Raw genomic sequence first — 15,790 nt, 5'->3', positions numbered from 1 at the left:
TTGCATATCATAAGCCGATCAAAAAAGCGAACAAATGTACTTAAATAAATGAAAGATTATTTTGCACAATAGCTTTCTTTTAATGTGATGATTTTAACCGCAGTGTTTTCCCGTTTATGTATGTCGTTTACACAAATAGTTCATCATTCACAGCTTCCTGTTTGATCTGCATAAGCAGTGTAAAGGTCAAAGGTTCAGAACATGAATAAAAGTATCAAAACGTGTAATTGTAAATCTTCACTTTTGTCCAGATTCGCAGCCCTTCACAGAGAGGTCAACAATAGATGAGAGGTCAATGTGGTCAGTGATCAGATCAAAGGTCGTATCATTTTAAACTACATATTTCATGACAATAACGTCATTATTACAGGAAAGGCTCTTATAGACACTCACAAATATCACAGGGGGTAGAAAGAGAGATTAAACATCAATTTAAATCGTCTTAAAGTGTGCAAAGGCCATGTTAACACGTTTGGGACTAATTTATCATTGCAGGAAACTGATTGAATAAAAATAAACATTTTACAATAATTATATTAATACATTTAAAAATATCTAAGGCTTTGGCGGGAACAACTCAACTACTTCCGTCAGCCCCGCCCTTGCGCTCGCAGTGTGTACTTATCCTACTACGGAAAAGGCTTTACTCATGCATATTAATTAGCTCCTACTGACGTTGCTTGGTAACCTTCCCGGAGCGTCGACACGCTCGCGCTTATAAATATTCAAAAGACGCCCTAGGGCTTCATCCGGATTCGTCAAGAGGCTAGCAGCTGTCACGCGCCAATTTACCAACGCCAATCACTCGGCTGTATAGTCTAGCATAAATTAATATTCACGCTCAACCTTCAACGTAGTAGAATCTGTACACGCGCGTCCTGGTTTACGTGCTGACGCCAGATGTATATGAGCGCATGCGGCGGAATCTTTTTTCCCTTTTAGCGCCATCAGAGAGCGGGAGTCTCGCGCTGTTCACTGCGCAGTAGCACCGCCGCCTCGAACACCGACACGCATCAGGATCTCGGTAAGACGGCACACCGATGAAGAGCTGAATGTCTCGGCTTATAAACCGCGTGTAGCTCCTTCGGAAACTCGTAATGTGGACCAAGTGATAAATGGACGGTTTTAGTCGTCAGTATCGGAAAATTAGCTCGCGAGCTAACGGTTAAGTCAGTCAGTCAGTCAGTCAGTCAGTGAGCAGCCATTGAAGCCCATTCCACCATGATGGAGATGAAAATGGCTGTTCTTGTTTATAACGTCAGATACACTCGGATTTAGCAGTCTGATAAACTAAACAAACTAGATGAAAGTTGCTTTCAGTGCTCTAGTTTGACCGATGTCAATCACGGGTGTATTTCTGCTAGCATATATTGTTCATGTGGGTAGGATGGGGATGAAGTTTTTTTGGGGGTGTCTGATCACGTTGTCGGATTAAAATGGAAATTAAAGCGGTTTCTTTAACTAGTTCGTTTATTTGAACGGCGAATGTTTGATGTGACGTGAGGATAAAACGATCCGATGCTTTTGTACACGCGTGCCGTGATCTGGTATTATAAATGCAGCGTAATCGGACTTAATCGCGCGAGTCTTGTTTTATTCAAATGGGTTCTGATGTGTGTCATGTAAATGCTTCCGTCTAATACAAGTTATCAGACCGTGCTCGATCTGAGTTTTGCGAAGCTGAAATGAGTTTATTAGCCGGTCTAGGTGAACACTAGCCACGTAACGTTAGCACTGCTACGTAACATGCATGCATCCAATGGTTGAGGGCCATTGATGTATTTTTTTCTATATCATTTCCAGACGATGCACCGGGATGGTCTGATCCCATCAGTAGTGATCTCGTGTTGCGAGGGTTTGCTATAAGAAGCTGCCCTGCTAACAGCATTAGCCTGTGCATCTGTAGAAGAAACACGTGGTAGTGTGGGGCCGGGCCTGGTGGGAGTTGAAGTGCACGGTCCTGTGCATCTGATCCCGCCAAGAACATTAGCCCAGTTTAAGTCTTAACACGAGTTAAACATGTTTTAAATACAGGGTTTGGGCATTCCTACACGTGGCTTAATATGGTCAAGTTATATCAATCTGTAAGAGATGAACCCATATTAACAATGCTGCATAAAAAATTTAATGAGCAGATTTATGTTATCTGGGTGTCTCATATTTCATTCAAATTTCCACTTTTACAAGGTTAATTTGACATATTGGTCGATATGTAACGTATTGTCTTTATTGAGTGTTTAGGCTTGAGACAGAGAGGTGGAGATTATTGAGCTTGTCGATTGACAATCACGCCATGTTGCATGCTGGGTTTAGCCGCCATATTTGTAGGCGGTAGCGGTTCTTTTCTGCAAGTGAGTTCAGTTCAATGTTGTTCTGTTTGACTGGATTTATTCATATTTTCCATCGCTATAATTTCGCCCCAGCATGCAACGGTACAACGTCGATTGACAAGTGTTTTGGAGACTGAGAGAGGTGGAGATTAACCCCAAGATGTGCCAAGAATGGATGCTGCAGGATGGCATCGGGTTATTGATCTACAGGAGAACGTTCCGTCTAGAGTGAAGAGGATGCTCAGACTCCGTGCTAGTCTTCATGTGGGTGTCTGGGATTGTTTTCTGATCCGGCTGTGGCTCAGAAGCGTTATACTTGTGTCAGAGTTGTCAGGAATGCTCTGAAAGATGGATCCAGTGAGATGAATATGGTGGATTCACACCTTTGACGTTTGTTGCCATATTTTTCTGGCCCATAAGCCTTGGCAGTTTGATTTCTAGTATGGGAGCAGAAGTCTCAGACAAGGATGGAAGTGTGCATGCTTTGATCTTAGACAGTTAAACTTATACTCTGAATCGCCCCTGAACTGACATCATTGACCGTGTTTGGCTTGTGGCTGTTTATGCAGTTGTTCATAATGGAAACCATTTACATATTCTGTCCTTTCTTTCCAGGAAATAAAACCGTAAAACATGGCAGATCTGGACAAGTAAGTGCTGTTGTTTCTGTTTAAGTGTCATGTTATTGGTTCATCTTGTTTTTTTTACACTTTATAGACGCTGAAGTGTGCAATAAACTCCACACAACAACCTCTGTTGGTTTTTAGATCAGCCTTTCTATCTGTTAAGAACTGATGTTTTGTCCTTGTGCGTTTCTGATCCCTCTCTGCTCTCTGAGGTCTGATCTGTAGCCAGGAACACTCCCTCTGCATGCCGTCACGATCTGTGTGGCATCCTAAACATGTGTGCCATGTCAAACGTGTGTTGGCAACTCTGCATGCCATGATTCCCTCACTCGGCACCTCCCTGACTCATGGGGTTAGGTCATCCATACACCTGTTGCTTACCACAAACACTTCCGGTTTCAATGCCACCAGAGTAATGTTTCCCATTATGTGATGACATCTAGATGAGTTCGTATCCTGAGTGGTTTGATGGCCTTTAATTCCCCTCAGTGCCAGAATTGAATGCGTCTTGGCCCAGCCCAACTTGTGATTCTGTAGAAGGCAGCTTTAACATTTTAGAAATGCTGCTCGTGGCAGTTGGTTTCACTTCCCCTGAGGCCTTTTACCTAGTAAAGCTTAATGTGGAGCTGTTCACACATCTGTGGTGCAAGCCTTTACCCTGTTTGTGTCGGGGTTTTGGGACTGACTTTGGTCTGTGTGTTTGTCATTGCAGTAAAGAGCAGACTGAAATGGACCCGGCCGATATGGAGGATGTTGAAGAGGTGGAGGAGGAGGAAACTGCTGAGGAAAACAGTAAAGGTATTGTCTTTGAGTCTATTAGATGCTCCTCCCACTCCTATTTATGTTCACTTGTATTTCTCGTTCAACCAATGAATGTTACTTACTGGATCATGGCAAAAAGGTCTTTAGGGTGCTAAAGTTGACACTTACAAAAATATTTTATGTATTTATTAAAACAAGATGCCTTCGTTTGCTCATGAATCTGACTTTCCTGTTTGTTTGTTGTTTAATGTACTCTCTGGTCAGTTTTTATTCCGTAGCCTGAGGAAAGTTAAACGCTGAAGATCTCATGGATTGTTATTGCTGACACACACACACTGACACTCGATCAGTCATTTGAAAGAGATGTGTGTGCATGTTTGTTCTGGCACTTTTTCTGTGTTGGGTAACACTATATCAGACCTCAGTGACCTTAGTTGTGTTTGGCAACTGGACTGAAGCGAAGAAGCCGGCAGGCAAAAGATGTTCGTGTGAAAGTGTGTTTAATATTGAATGCAAGAATTACTGGCTTGACTGAATTCTGCACATTCTCTTGGTTTCGAAAAATCCTCACCAGTTTTATTTTTGGTTGACCACAGTGCTTTTTTTCCTTGACCCTTATTGTATTGAGGAAGGTGCCCTGGTTTTGAGGGACTCAATTTGAATTTACAAAGCTTAACTGATCCTGTAAGCCATCAGAGTTTGTATCAGTCATATGTATATTACAAAATGTAGTTAAAGGTGATGTCCCCATTCTTATTGGTCGGATAATGGGTGTGGTTTAATGCTATTATCTTGTAACTTTGTTTTTAGCACGTCAGCTGACCATGCAGATGATGCAGAACCCTCAGATTCTTGCGGCGCTACAGGAGAGGTTGGATGGGCTTGTGGGGTCTCCCTCAGGGTATATGGAGAGGTAAAAATTTTGAATTACTCTTCATCTGATGTCCCCTGATTCCCCAGATGTACACCGTGTTGTGCTTTTATAATGCCTTGTGTTTTTGGTCTGTGATCAGTTTACCAAAGGTGGTGAAGAGACGTGTCAATGCGCTCAAGAACCTTCAGGTCAAATGTGCCCACATTGAAGCAAAGTTCTATGAAGAAGTTCATGAACTGGAACGCAAATATGCTGCTCTGTACCAGCCTCTCTTTGACAAGGTAAAGATTTACTAGAATTTGAAATGAGATTTTGTTTTATCTGCATATCCTTTGCAGATATGGAATGCTTATGAAGTAAATATGGCTGTTAATGTTAAAGCCCTAGTGTGCATACGGTCCAGTATGTTGTTAAATGCTGATGCAGAAGTTTCCAGCTGAATGTCTGTGGTCAGTCTAGAGCATCGGTTCCCAACAGGGGGGCATAAGAAATGGCACACTCCAAAAATGAGATGAGGTTTCAGCCAGCTCTTGCTTTTAAAGAAACACATGTCTACATAGAAATGTCCCAATGTTGTAATTTCAGACATTTTTCTTTAAATCCTGTTTTTATCTTTAGCGGAGTGAAATCGTGAGAGCAGCCTATGAACCCATAGAGGAAGAGTGTGAGTGGAAACAAGATGAGGAGGAAGAGCTGACAGTAAGTAAGCAGGTACAGGTGATCCATGCCTGCATGCTCTTTAAAAACTCATACCTTATACATACAAAAGAACTCCGAGACTGATGTGCAGACCTGTCTAGAAGCTAAAATACGGATGAGAAGTCTTAGTATTTGACATGTTCCTTGAATGTTTTGTTCAGTTATAACTGGACTTGATTTATTTTTCTCTTTCTGGTCAGGAGGAGATGAAGGAAAAAGCCAAAGTGGAAGAGGAGAAGAAAGATGAGGAGAAAGAAGACCCTAAAGGAATCCCAGAATTCTGGCTCACAGTTTTCAAGAATGTGGATCTACTCAGTGAAATGTTGCAGGTGGGGAGAGGACAGATGAACACGCAGGGCTTGAGACAGACCTGTGCTGCCACCTAGAGGTGTCACCTAGTGGTGTCGAAGTGTCATGTGGGTCTTGACTGGCAACTGGTCTCATACGGAAAAGTAATTCTAATGATCATGAATGAATTATTTTGGTTAAGCGAGGAGAAAACACTTCCCGTAGAAAGTCACCTGATGATTTGTTGGAGGTAGACAGATCATGTGACATGACTTTGAAGATAAAGTGAAATAATTCCATGTCTAATGATGATTTGGAGTCAGTCATGCTTAATTTCCTAAAGTAATTTCTTTCTTTCTTTTGGCTAGGAACATGATGAACCAATCCTCAAGCACTTACAAGATATCAAAGTCAAATTCTCTGACGCAGGCCAGCCAATGGTGAGTCTTGACAGTCAGTTATCGGTCTTATTTGTTAGATGTTTAGCGTTTATTAACTGTTGTGTGTCTGCTTCTCCTCCCAGAGCTTCACATTAGAGTTCCTTTTTGAACCCAACGAATTCTTCACAAACACAGTCCTGACAAAGACCTACAAAATGAGGTCTGAGCCAGACGAGTCTGATCCATTCTCTTTCGACGGACCAGAGATCATGGGCTGCACAGGGTACAGTTCAACCTTTGTATAAATGTTGTGCAGATTGATTTGAGAAGCGTGCTTGGATTGCCTCATCTATTACACGAGCAGCTTATTAGCTTTCATAAAGAGACTGAATGTGTGACTGAAGACTTGACTATTTGTGTTCAGGTGCACGGTTGACTGGACTAAGGGGAAGAACGTCACATTGAAAACCATCAAAAAGAAACAGAAGCATAAGGGTCGTGGCACAGTCAGGACTGTCACAAAGACGGTCCCTAATGATTCCTTCTTCAATTTCTTCTCTCCACCTGAAGGTAGAAAACCCACAGAGCATCCAGAGCGTTGACTGGTGTTCAAGCATGCTAACAGTTTTATTTAAACTCAAACTAGATAATACTGAGTTTTAGAATAATGTGAAGATTATGAAATGTGACATTATTTTGTCTTCTGTTCTTTCAGTTCCAGAAAATGCTGAACTGGTGAGCAGTTTTCTATTTCGTCTGAGATCCTTGGGTGCTTGTAATGGCCTGCTAATGATAGATGGTTTGCCTGAAACTTGAAAATCAGTTTGTTTTGAAGGTTATTGGCTTTGCTAGCTGGTGCTAATTAGTCAAGCAGGTCAAAAACTCTGATGCTCTGACAGCTGTGTGTTAGTGAGTAGTATCTGATGGTTGGTTTGTGTTCAGGACGAGGACTCTGAAGCCGTGTTAGCTGCAGACTTTGAGATCGGACACTTCATCCGTGAGCGTATCGTGCCCAGGGCGGTGCTGTACTTCACTGGGGAGGCTATTGAAGACGATGACGATGATGTGAGTGAAAGACAGCACAATATGTGAATGGAGTAGTCTGTGATTCACTTTCTAAAGGTCTGATGGTTGTTTCTGCTTTGGTTTTGCAGTATGATGAGGAGGGAGAGGAAGCAGATGATGAGGTGAGTCAGTCTCTCGTTTTCTTATATTCATCATGTTGATGACTCCGTATGGTTAAACTGATGTGTTTGTGATCATCAGGAGGGCGAAGAGGAGGCAGATGAAGAAAACGATCCAGACTATGAACCCAAGGTAGGAAACATGTCTGTCTCTGTTCCTCAGTCAGTCTGATGCTGACAACATACAGAACACATGCTGCCACCTCCACTCATGCATTTCTGCCTCTCTTTTAAACGCTCTCCACCTGCCCACACACGCCTTCAATTTTATTGAATTAATCTCCTGCCGTCCATTTCAGAATCGGACCTAAAACTTATTTTGAGATGAGAAGATAAATGACTGAGTTAGTGTTAATCATCTCTGTAAGCAGCTGACTGTCATATTCAGGGGCACTGTTTATTTTGAGCAGTAAATCTATTTATTTTAGAACCGTATACTAAACGTTCTCTAAGGTATATTACAGCACACCTTGTGAAAACACCGCCATTAAGTTCTTCCAGATGAAAGCATCACCGCCTGATGTCATTAACGTCTTCACAAACATCTACAGCATGCCAACATTGTGCTCGTGCATTTCATCTTTTCTGAAAGCATGTAGAAAACAAATAGATGTGAGGAAGACTAGTTTAGGACGGGTTAGGCGCAGTTTTGTTTTCACAAGCGACAGCTTCATTAATGTGAATTTAAGCACTCTGACACCTTGTGAGTTATCTTTAAATTTCTCCTCGCTAGGTGTAAATGATGTCTGTAGTAACCCTGTCCTGGTAGGTAAAGCTCATGAATGAATCTGTCTCCTGTTTTCACACCTAAATCTCACCTCATCCCCACCTTAACCATTAACACACTCGGGCTGTTGTTTGCTTTTCTCTAACTGTATTGAGTTGGCATTACCATCTGTATTGTGTCTGTATGTTGAAGCATCTGGTTTGCTCTTATATTAAACCCAGAGTGTTTTCGTTCAGTCCTTTGTTGCTTGAGGGAGGAAGGTGCACATGTTCTGTCATGCCATTGGTTGAACCCAGTGTCAGTCATAAGTGTGCCATCCCTCGATTTGGGACCGTTTGATTTGATTGGATCCACTGAAGAGATACTTCTTGATATACTGCAATGTCTGATTGTAAGATTAATATCTGGGTGTGGTGGTGGGTATCTTGCATCAATTGAGTGCCTTGTGGTAACGTTTGACTGGCAAAATAATGTGTAGTCCGTTAATTGGTTTATAGTTAACATGTAATTGCTTTTGACTATCAGCTGAAATTTGGATATCGACATTTCTCATATCACCACTTTGTACGATCCAATCAAATCTTAACGGATAACTTCACCACTTTGTACGATCCAATCAAATCTTAACGGATAACTTAAGCAATGCCCTTTATGATTTCTGCCTGAAGTATATCCGTACGGATGTTTCATGTAAATGCAGTTTTGACATGTATACAGCACACATAACTGGCTCTCTTTGGTGCATTACAGAAGGATGCCAACCCCCCAGAGGAGTGCAAACAGCAGTGATGGCTCGCCCACTTCTATCAGGATCCCCTACACTGTAACGGCTTCAAACAGACATAGTTACTTACCGCCTTACAATGTTTTGTATTTTTCTTGGTAGAACTAATTGAAAAATAAAAGGGTTTCAAGATTTTTGTTACAAAAAACTCATACAGGGCGCCTCGGCTCACGATGCATAGTATTTTATTAGACCGGTTTCTTTTGTCCTTTTTTATTTCTCTGTATAATAGTTAGAATGCAGATTATCCCTCAAAGCATGACACTTGTTTCTTCACTGCTAAACTAGTTGGGTTCTTGTGAAGTCTATTGTATTGCTCTTAGACAACAGCTGTGGAAAGACTGTCCGGAGGTGACGTTTATGTAATGCGAGTGATTCCTTTGCGCTCCGAAGAACCCAATGATCTCTGCGTCGTACAGACCGACGTCACGGCAGGGTGGCACAAGGGTGCTTTTTCTTTCGGTTAAAACCCGTAACTTTCCCCAATGGTAGGGCTCAATTCGTTCCGTTCAGCCTAACTACAGTCTCCGTTAAAACATTCCACCGTTTCCTTCAAAAAAATTGCTGAGGTCTAAATGCTCGGTTGCGTGAATCTGGGACAAACGGTGACCATTTCTTCTTGAAATTGCCGGTGGCGTCTGTACATTCCACATAACAGTGGTTTAGTAGTAGACGCTCTTGATGCATGACCTCTGTTTTCTTTTCTTCGACGCACTTTGTACTTATGTCATCAGATTGCCCTCTCCCTATAATTAACTGATTTATATTCTAGCGCTTATAACCGTACGTTGCGCATCAACGCAACTCTTCGAATGCACTTTTGAACAAACAACCTCCTGAAGCGACCCCATTGGAGGATTAGGCCTGGAATTCGAGACCGATCGGTGGAGCCAGATGTGTGTGATTCTGGTTAGTTTGAGCCCTGGGTGATGTTTGTGGTGTCACGGCACCCTCTGTTTGGCAGGCCTGTCACTGTGAAGGGGTCTATCTGAATGCGTTTGTGTACTTGTACATTCAGAGGCGTCTCTTGGAGATCTCCTCTTTCCCTGTAGCCCAGCAGGTCTGAAGCAGAAAGCAATATTCTCACCTGGTTACCCCAAAGCCCGGAGTATTCCTGTGTCTTGCAGCCCAGATCTGTGCACGTGTGTAGCGCAGACCGTCTGGTAGTTGATCGGTTGTCTGTCAAGCGGTTGATTCAGCAGGGATCTGTATGGTCCCTCTCAGCAGCTGTTGTCAAAGCAAAATGCCATGCTACAAATACTAATGTACTCAATAACTGTACGTGGATGTATATTCATGAAATAAATTGGTCAAATGTGTCCCTTTGGTCTGTCTTTATTGTTTTCAATAAGGATTTATGTACCGTTGAAACGACTTCATCAATTCAGCTGTGATCAAAACAAATGTAATGTCCTTGTGTGGTTTACGTGGCAATTTCTGTGGTTCAATATTACCACTGATGGCCGCTGGGCGGTAGTGTTGGACTTTACAATCATTACATTAAAATAAACGGATCACTTCTTGCTTTTTAAAAGTTTAATGTCGATGTTAATTAAAAGGTATAGATCAATTCGTGGTCATGTGATGTAGTCTATGCACATGTGCTTCAACTGTAATGTGTATCAAGATAGCATCGTTAGCATGTGATTTTTGCGAGGAAATATGGACATGGAGTAGTTTGTACTCTTCATTTGAATTTGTAAATATTTTTGTAGGCTGAGTTTAGGTTCGGATGAAATCCATGTCAAGTGGGCTATTTAATATTTAGATTTTAATGAAAAAGTACAAATGTTATTGTTATGGAAAGCTGTATTGACACGAGTGTTTGTGCGTTTTCTTGCCTGTAACCATCTGATATCCGAAAAGAAGAACATTTATTGAAATGCGTCGTTAAAGTGTTTTATGTCGTACAGGATAAAACGGGAAAAGTGTCCCACTTTACTCTAAAAGCCCCATTTGAATAATGTGAACATTGAATAACTTTACATTCACGTTTATTTTCATATTTAATTGATATATTCGCTGTTCTTAATCGTGAATATTAACTATAATATGCTGTCTATGTAGGGAGCGCTGTAGGTTTTGTGACGCGGCCGGAGAAGTCCAGCGCGCGTGCTGATGTTGGCGAGTTCAGCGCGCGCGCTTCAGTCATGCAGTGGGTGGTGCGCGCGTGTGAGAAACCCCCCTGCGCGAGCAATCCCGCTCGCCAGAGTCCTCGCAACGACCGCCCGGGACAAACGCATCATCAGACGCGCGTCCCAGCTCCTCACACAGCGGCGTAATGCGCGATCTCCGCCCGTGCGCGGCTTCCGTGGCCATGCCGGAGTCCGGCGTGAAGGTGCTGAAGGAGGGCGTGCTGGAGAAGCGCAGCGACGGGCTGCTGCAGCTGTGGAAGAAGAAGCGTTGCGTGCTCACCGAGGACGGACTGATCCTTCACCCACCCAAACAGCACCACGACCACCAGCATGAGCACCACCACCACCACGACGCGGGCTGCAAGGCGAAGGAGCTCCACTTCGCCAACATGAAGACCGTGGATTGCGTGGAGAGGAAGGGCAAGTACGTGTACTTCACGGTGGTCATGTCGGAGGGCAGGGAGATCGATTTCAGGTGTCCGCAGGACGAGGGCTGGAACGCCGAGATCACCCTTCAGATGGTCCAGTATAAGAACCGGCAGGCGATTCTGGCCGTCAAATCCAGCCGCCAGAAGCAGCAGCTGCTGGTGGTCTCTGCGCAAAAGATGCTTCGAAACGCGCAGTAGGGCGTCGGGGAGCGGGTGAGCCTGGCCGCAGGGGTTCGAATGAAGGGATTTCCCTTGCGTGGCACAAGATGCGCGGAGCTGTGTTACCCGATGGGCTTGTGGATACGAGTGTCACCTTGTGCGCATTCCCGCGCCCGGAGCGCGCACGGATGCATGCTCTTGCGTTTAAAGACGACATTGCCGAAAAGCCACCACGCCAGCGAGGAATATCCCCTTAAAGATCATACGTGGGACAGCGGGGCAAGTTGTCCCAGGTTGTGTATTGCATACATTTAGATTTTACGCATGCGCGTATTAAGCTGAACGCAGGCATATTACGCTCGACATCTTTTTGTCATTTTAGAGGCTTTTTCACATTTCTATTCACTTACGATTTTCCTAAGTGTCGATGAACAACAGGTTTCCTTTGTGACAACTTGCCCCACACAGTCACAAAATGCTTTAAGGCATGTGTGTGTGTGTGTGTGTGTCATCTACACATCTTCACTTTTTAAAGAATAATCTGTCTCTCCAAGGAAACGTTTACTCTAGAGTTTAAACTGTGAAAATGCTGTGCGTCTGCTCTTCCTCATCATCCGTCTGGCTGTGAGAGAGAGGCCACATTCATTTTCCATTTCAGTGCACTTGCATTTGTCATTTCTGTGCGACTCCAGACACATAATCAATATCTTCAAGACCCGAAGGCAGATCAGTTACGCTCCAGAACGAAATTTAAATTGTGTGGAAAGTTAAGAGACCACCGGAGCAGGACCCCTGAATGCTGTGTGCACGTGTCAGGGATCAGCAGGTTAAATGGATCTTTGAGGACTCGCCGATACGTTATAAACCTCCGCAGCTCTCTTTACCTTCAGAACTGAACTAAACTGGCCCGTCCAAAATTGCCAACTGATTCAAATGTGCTTTACATTTATGGTCCTCTTTATTTTGGTTTTATATTTATTTGTACATATGGTTTAAAAGGTCGCTTATATTTGAGTGTACTCTGGCTTTCCTTTTTCTTAGTTCTTTGAAAATGCTTTTGAGATCTTTTGTTTTTATTACTTGTCTAAGATCTGCTTTTGACCAACAGTGGTTTTAAAGGTTTTTCTTTTATTGGAAGTAATTCATAGTTTGTTTAATTGTATTTCTTTTACATTCAAAGAATGTTTTTTATCTATTGTCAAATATTTGGATGTTTCGTTGACTTACTGCTCAACACATTTATTACGACATCTGCACCGTACGGATGGTGATTAATGTATTTTGATCAATATTACACAACACAAATATTGTCTATTCATCAGAAATGTCGCAGTGATTTATAATGCGGTCCTGCATATGAGCGAGCTGTTGCTTGTTGATTATTTGTGTGAAAATGAATCTTTGAAGGAATGAAATCGTGTGTGAAGCTGATGTGAATGCCACTTTAATACCTTTGAAATATACATTCCATTGAAACTAAACATTGCCTCTGTCTTGGTTTGATTGACTGTTTTTGTAGTACAGAAAGAACAAACCAACGCTCACCATAACACCACAGTCTCAGCACTATTTGTTAGCGTGATGTTTTTCAGATGAACTCATTTTAAACGTTGTTACGCCCAGACAGCAGGTGATCTGGCCATGTTTTCCATGTCAAGTAAAGCTTGCGTGGTTCTGGTGGTTTTGGCCCTTATCTCTCACTCTTCCATTTGGTCTGTGATCCGCTCGCCCTTCTTCCCGAGCTATAAGTAGAAGTTGTTTCCTGGAATGATCTTTGGCTGTCAGAGCTGTCATTGAGACACATCTACGGTTATGCTAACTCGATTAGAACCCAGACGCTAAATAAGATCGAATGCATGACCACCGTGAACGGGTTTGTGTTACATGTGATATTTATAGACATGGACAGCTTTATTACATCCGAGCTGTTATTAGTTTTTAGACAGATTCGTCACAATTTATTTTGTGTTCCACAGAATTAGAAAACACTTAAGAGTAAATCACGATTTTTTAAGCCCTCTTTAAGGGCTTGTGTATGTTTGTGGCATTTGTGGTGTGATCTGTGTGTGTGGTCGTGTGGTAGAAACATATGAAGTCATGTTGACAGATGTATCTGTGTGTGTGTGTGTGTGTGTGTTTCAGTGTAAAGAGCTACCCAACAGCAACACATCAGATTCTTTTTTAAGAACCGGTATTGCATTATGGGTAACGGTTTGTAAAAACAGAAGGCTGACTCACTCTCTGCCCATCGTGCACCAGACACACCCCTGGATCTCTTTTCTGCCATCACACACACCTTATCCCCTCTTCCTTCTGACACGGTGTGCCAGCACTCTTATAGCTGCTGATCTCATGTGTTTACTGACCTCATCTCTTCTGTCACGCTACTGCACCATCGTGACCGTTGATCACACCCTATTACAATCTGGTTTTTAAAGCTGACCGTTCACACTGTTCACTTCTCACTATGCAAGAGAAATCAATTTGCTCGTAAGAGTACACGGACCGCCTTTGACCATTCCAATATATCGTCCGACCGACCCTCTATCTGTATACAGCCAGGTTTCTCAATTTACTATTTATATGGATGCGTTTAGGTTTAATGATTATTTTTGTTTCATTCTGTGAACTACTAACAACATTTCTCCCAAATTTCAAGTTTCTGTTTGCATTTATTTGCAGAAAATGAAAACTGGAGAGACAGGTGAAAATAACAGAAAAGATGCTCTGCATTTTTTCAGAACTCAAATAGTGCAAAGAAAACAAGTTCAGATTCACTTTTTAGTCATATTTCTACATGTATTTTATGTGATGATCTTGATTTTTTTGACAGTTTTCATGTGTCCTGTCATGCTGTCAGTCTTCCACATTGCTGTTGGATGACTTTGTCACTCCCGAGGTTTGATTTTGTTCAAATTCAACAGACACTGAACTAGAACGCCCACAATACATCTAGAAATGCTGATTCAATGAAAAATTGTGTTGGTCTCTTCTTTATTTCCGTATTGCCGCCGTGTATAAATGAATCTTATGCTTCCATCTTAAAAAGCCACTGCACCGGACACGTCCGCTCTTCCTTTCTCACACATACAGAAGATCAAATGCACATGAACAGTAAACTCAACTTCTTATCGTCCTCGTATCTTTGATGTGTTTGTTTTTTAAGTATCAAAGCACAAAAGCATGAGTGCTCATGTGAAACAGACGCTGAAGGTTACCTGGCCCTCTGCCCTCAGTCTTTGGCTCATTTTCAGCGTGTCTTTTTTTCATACACCTACGTAACTAGGTTTAGTTTAATACCACAGCACTGCGGGAGAGGCGACGATCACACACATTAACCAGCAATTACAAAATTACAGCCGTGAGCTGCATTGTTTGCTTCTGCCTCGGTATATCATAAAGAAACGTTCTCTAAAAATGTTCATGCAGTGACATTTAAGAAAACGTCACAATGTTGATAGGATGTTAAAAACAACAAAAATAATGTTTTCATAACATTTTAGCAAATGTAAGCAAAACGTTCCAATAACGTATTTTTGTCACCTATACTGCTGTTGGGGAGCTTTAGCTGATTCTAATGACAATGATTGTCATATTAAGCAATAAATAAAGCTGGGTAACCGGTTAAATATTTTCAAGGGAGGTCGTGAAAGTGTATTTATAATTATTAACTCTACTGCCGATGAAAGAGCCGACACAGACACATCAAGTACAGTCCTCTTCTTGTCCTCTTGAGAAGTCAGCTGTCGGTCAGATGAGACAAATGGCTCATGTGCTGTATCTGTTATTTGTTAACTTCACAAACATAATAACAAATGATGTGGAACGCCGAGGGGGTAAAGTATTTCTCGATACGTCTTGAAACTTGACGTTGCCATGAGATGAACGCTGGTGTCTGTTATGGTTGAATGATCCTCTCTCTCGTCCCGGTCTGCACCTGTTCCGGCTCAGCGTGGAGTCAGTCACAGCAGTCTTCATTAGCGCAGCTGCTGTTGCCCCTCAGCCCACAGGGCCGGAAGTCAGATTAGATATGGAATGTCACCTTGTCCATATCAAGCGCTGGCAGGCAGAATAAGACACATCATAGCGCTCATGTACAGTGAGTAAACACACAGTCCATTCTTATCTGCTGAGTAAATATAGATTGAACCACAAAAACACTGTGTGGGTTTATACTGTTATTGCTCAGCGGTTACTCTTTCATTGCCGGGGATAGTTCACCCACAAATACAGTATGTGCTTTAAAACCTGTATGTGAGTCTTACTTCAGTGGAACACAGCAGAAGATATTTTGAGAAATGTCTCAGTGGCTTATTGTTCGTACAGTGGAAGTCAATGAGGTTCAGTGTTGTTTGGTTATCAACGTTCTTCCAAAAATCTTCTTCTGTGTTCTGAAGAAGAAAGAAACTCACGT

At 42.4% G+C, this 15,790-nt stretch overlaps 2 protein-coding genes across 5 annotated transcripts; both read left to right on the top strand.

The window, feature by feature from the left end:
* The first annotated feature begins 649 nt into the window (after positions 1–649).
* Positions 650–9,973, top strand: nap1l1 (nucleosome assembly protein 1-like 1). 4 transcript variants are annotated; one of them, XM_079455244.1, is made up of 16 exons: positions 851–1,024; positions 2,946–2,980; positions 3,669–3,754; positions 4,529–4,631; positions 4,732–4,873; positions 5,211–5,291; positions 5,492–5,620; positions 5,948–6,019; positions 6,103–6,242; positions 6,384–6,529; positions 6,675–6,694; positions 6,902–7,024; positions 7,114–7,146; positions 7,226–7,276; positions 7,877–7,908; positions 8,621–9,973. In XM_079455244.1, exons 2-15 carry the CDS (start codon positions 2,964–2,966, stop codon positions 7,880–7,882), a joined length of 1,149 nt encoding a protein of 382 aa, XP_079311370.1. In that variant the 5' UTR covers positions 851–1,024; positions 2,946–2,963; the 3' UTR covers positions 7,883–7,908; positions 8,621–9,973. The 4 variants fall into 4 exon arrangements, with proteins under 4 accessions (XP_079311368.1, XP_079311370.1, XP_079311369.1 ...); XM_079455243.1 differs by having other exon boundaries at positions 854–1,024; positions 5,211–5,303; XM_079455242.1 differs by lacking the exon at positions 7,877–7,908 and having other exon boundaries at positions 650–1,024.
* Positions 9,974–10,806: 833 nt separating this feature from the next.
* Positions 10,807–12,848, top strand: phlda1 (pleckstrin homology-like domain, family A, member 1). Its single transcript, XM_079455453.1, has one exon. The coding sequence runs from the start codon at positions 10,936–10,938 to the stop codon at positions 11,413–11,415; it is 480 nt and encodes a 159-aa protein (XP_079311579.1). The 5' UTR covers positions 10,807–10,935; the 3' UTR covers positions 11,416–12,848.
* Positions 12,849–15,790: the final 2,942 nt, after the last annotated feature.

Source organism: Barbatula barbatula, assembly GCF_947034865.1.
Source record: "Barbatula barbatula genome assembly, chromosome: 4".
NCBI lineage: Eukaryota > Metazoa > Chordata > Actinopteri > Cypriniformes > Nemacheilidae > Barbatula > Barbatula barbatula.
This window is presented reverse-complemented; position numbering and strand designations above follow the sequence as displayed.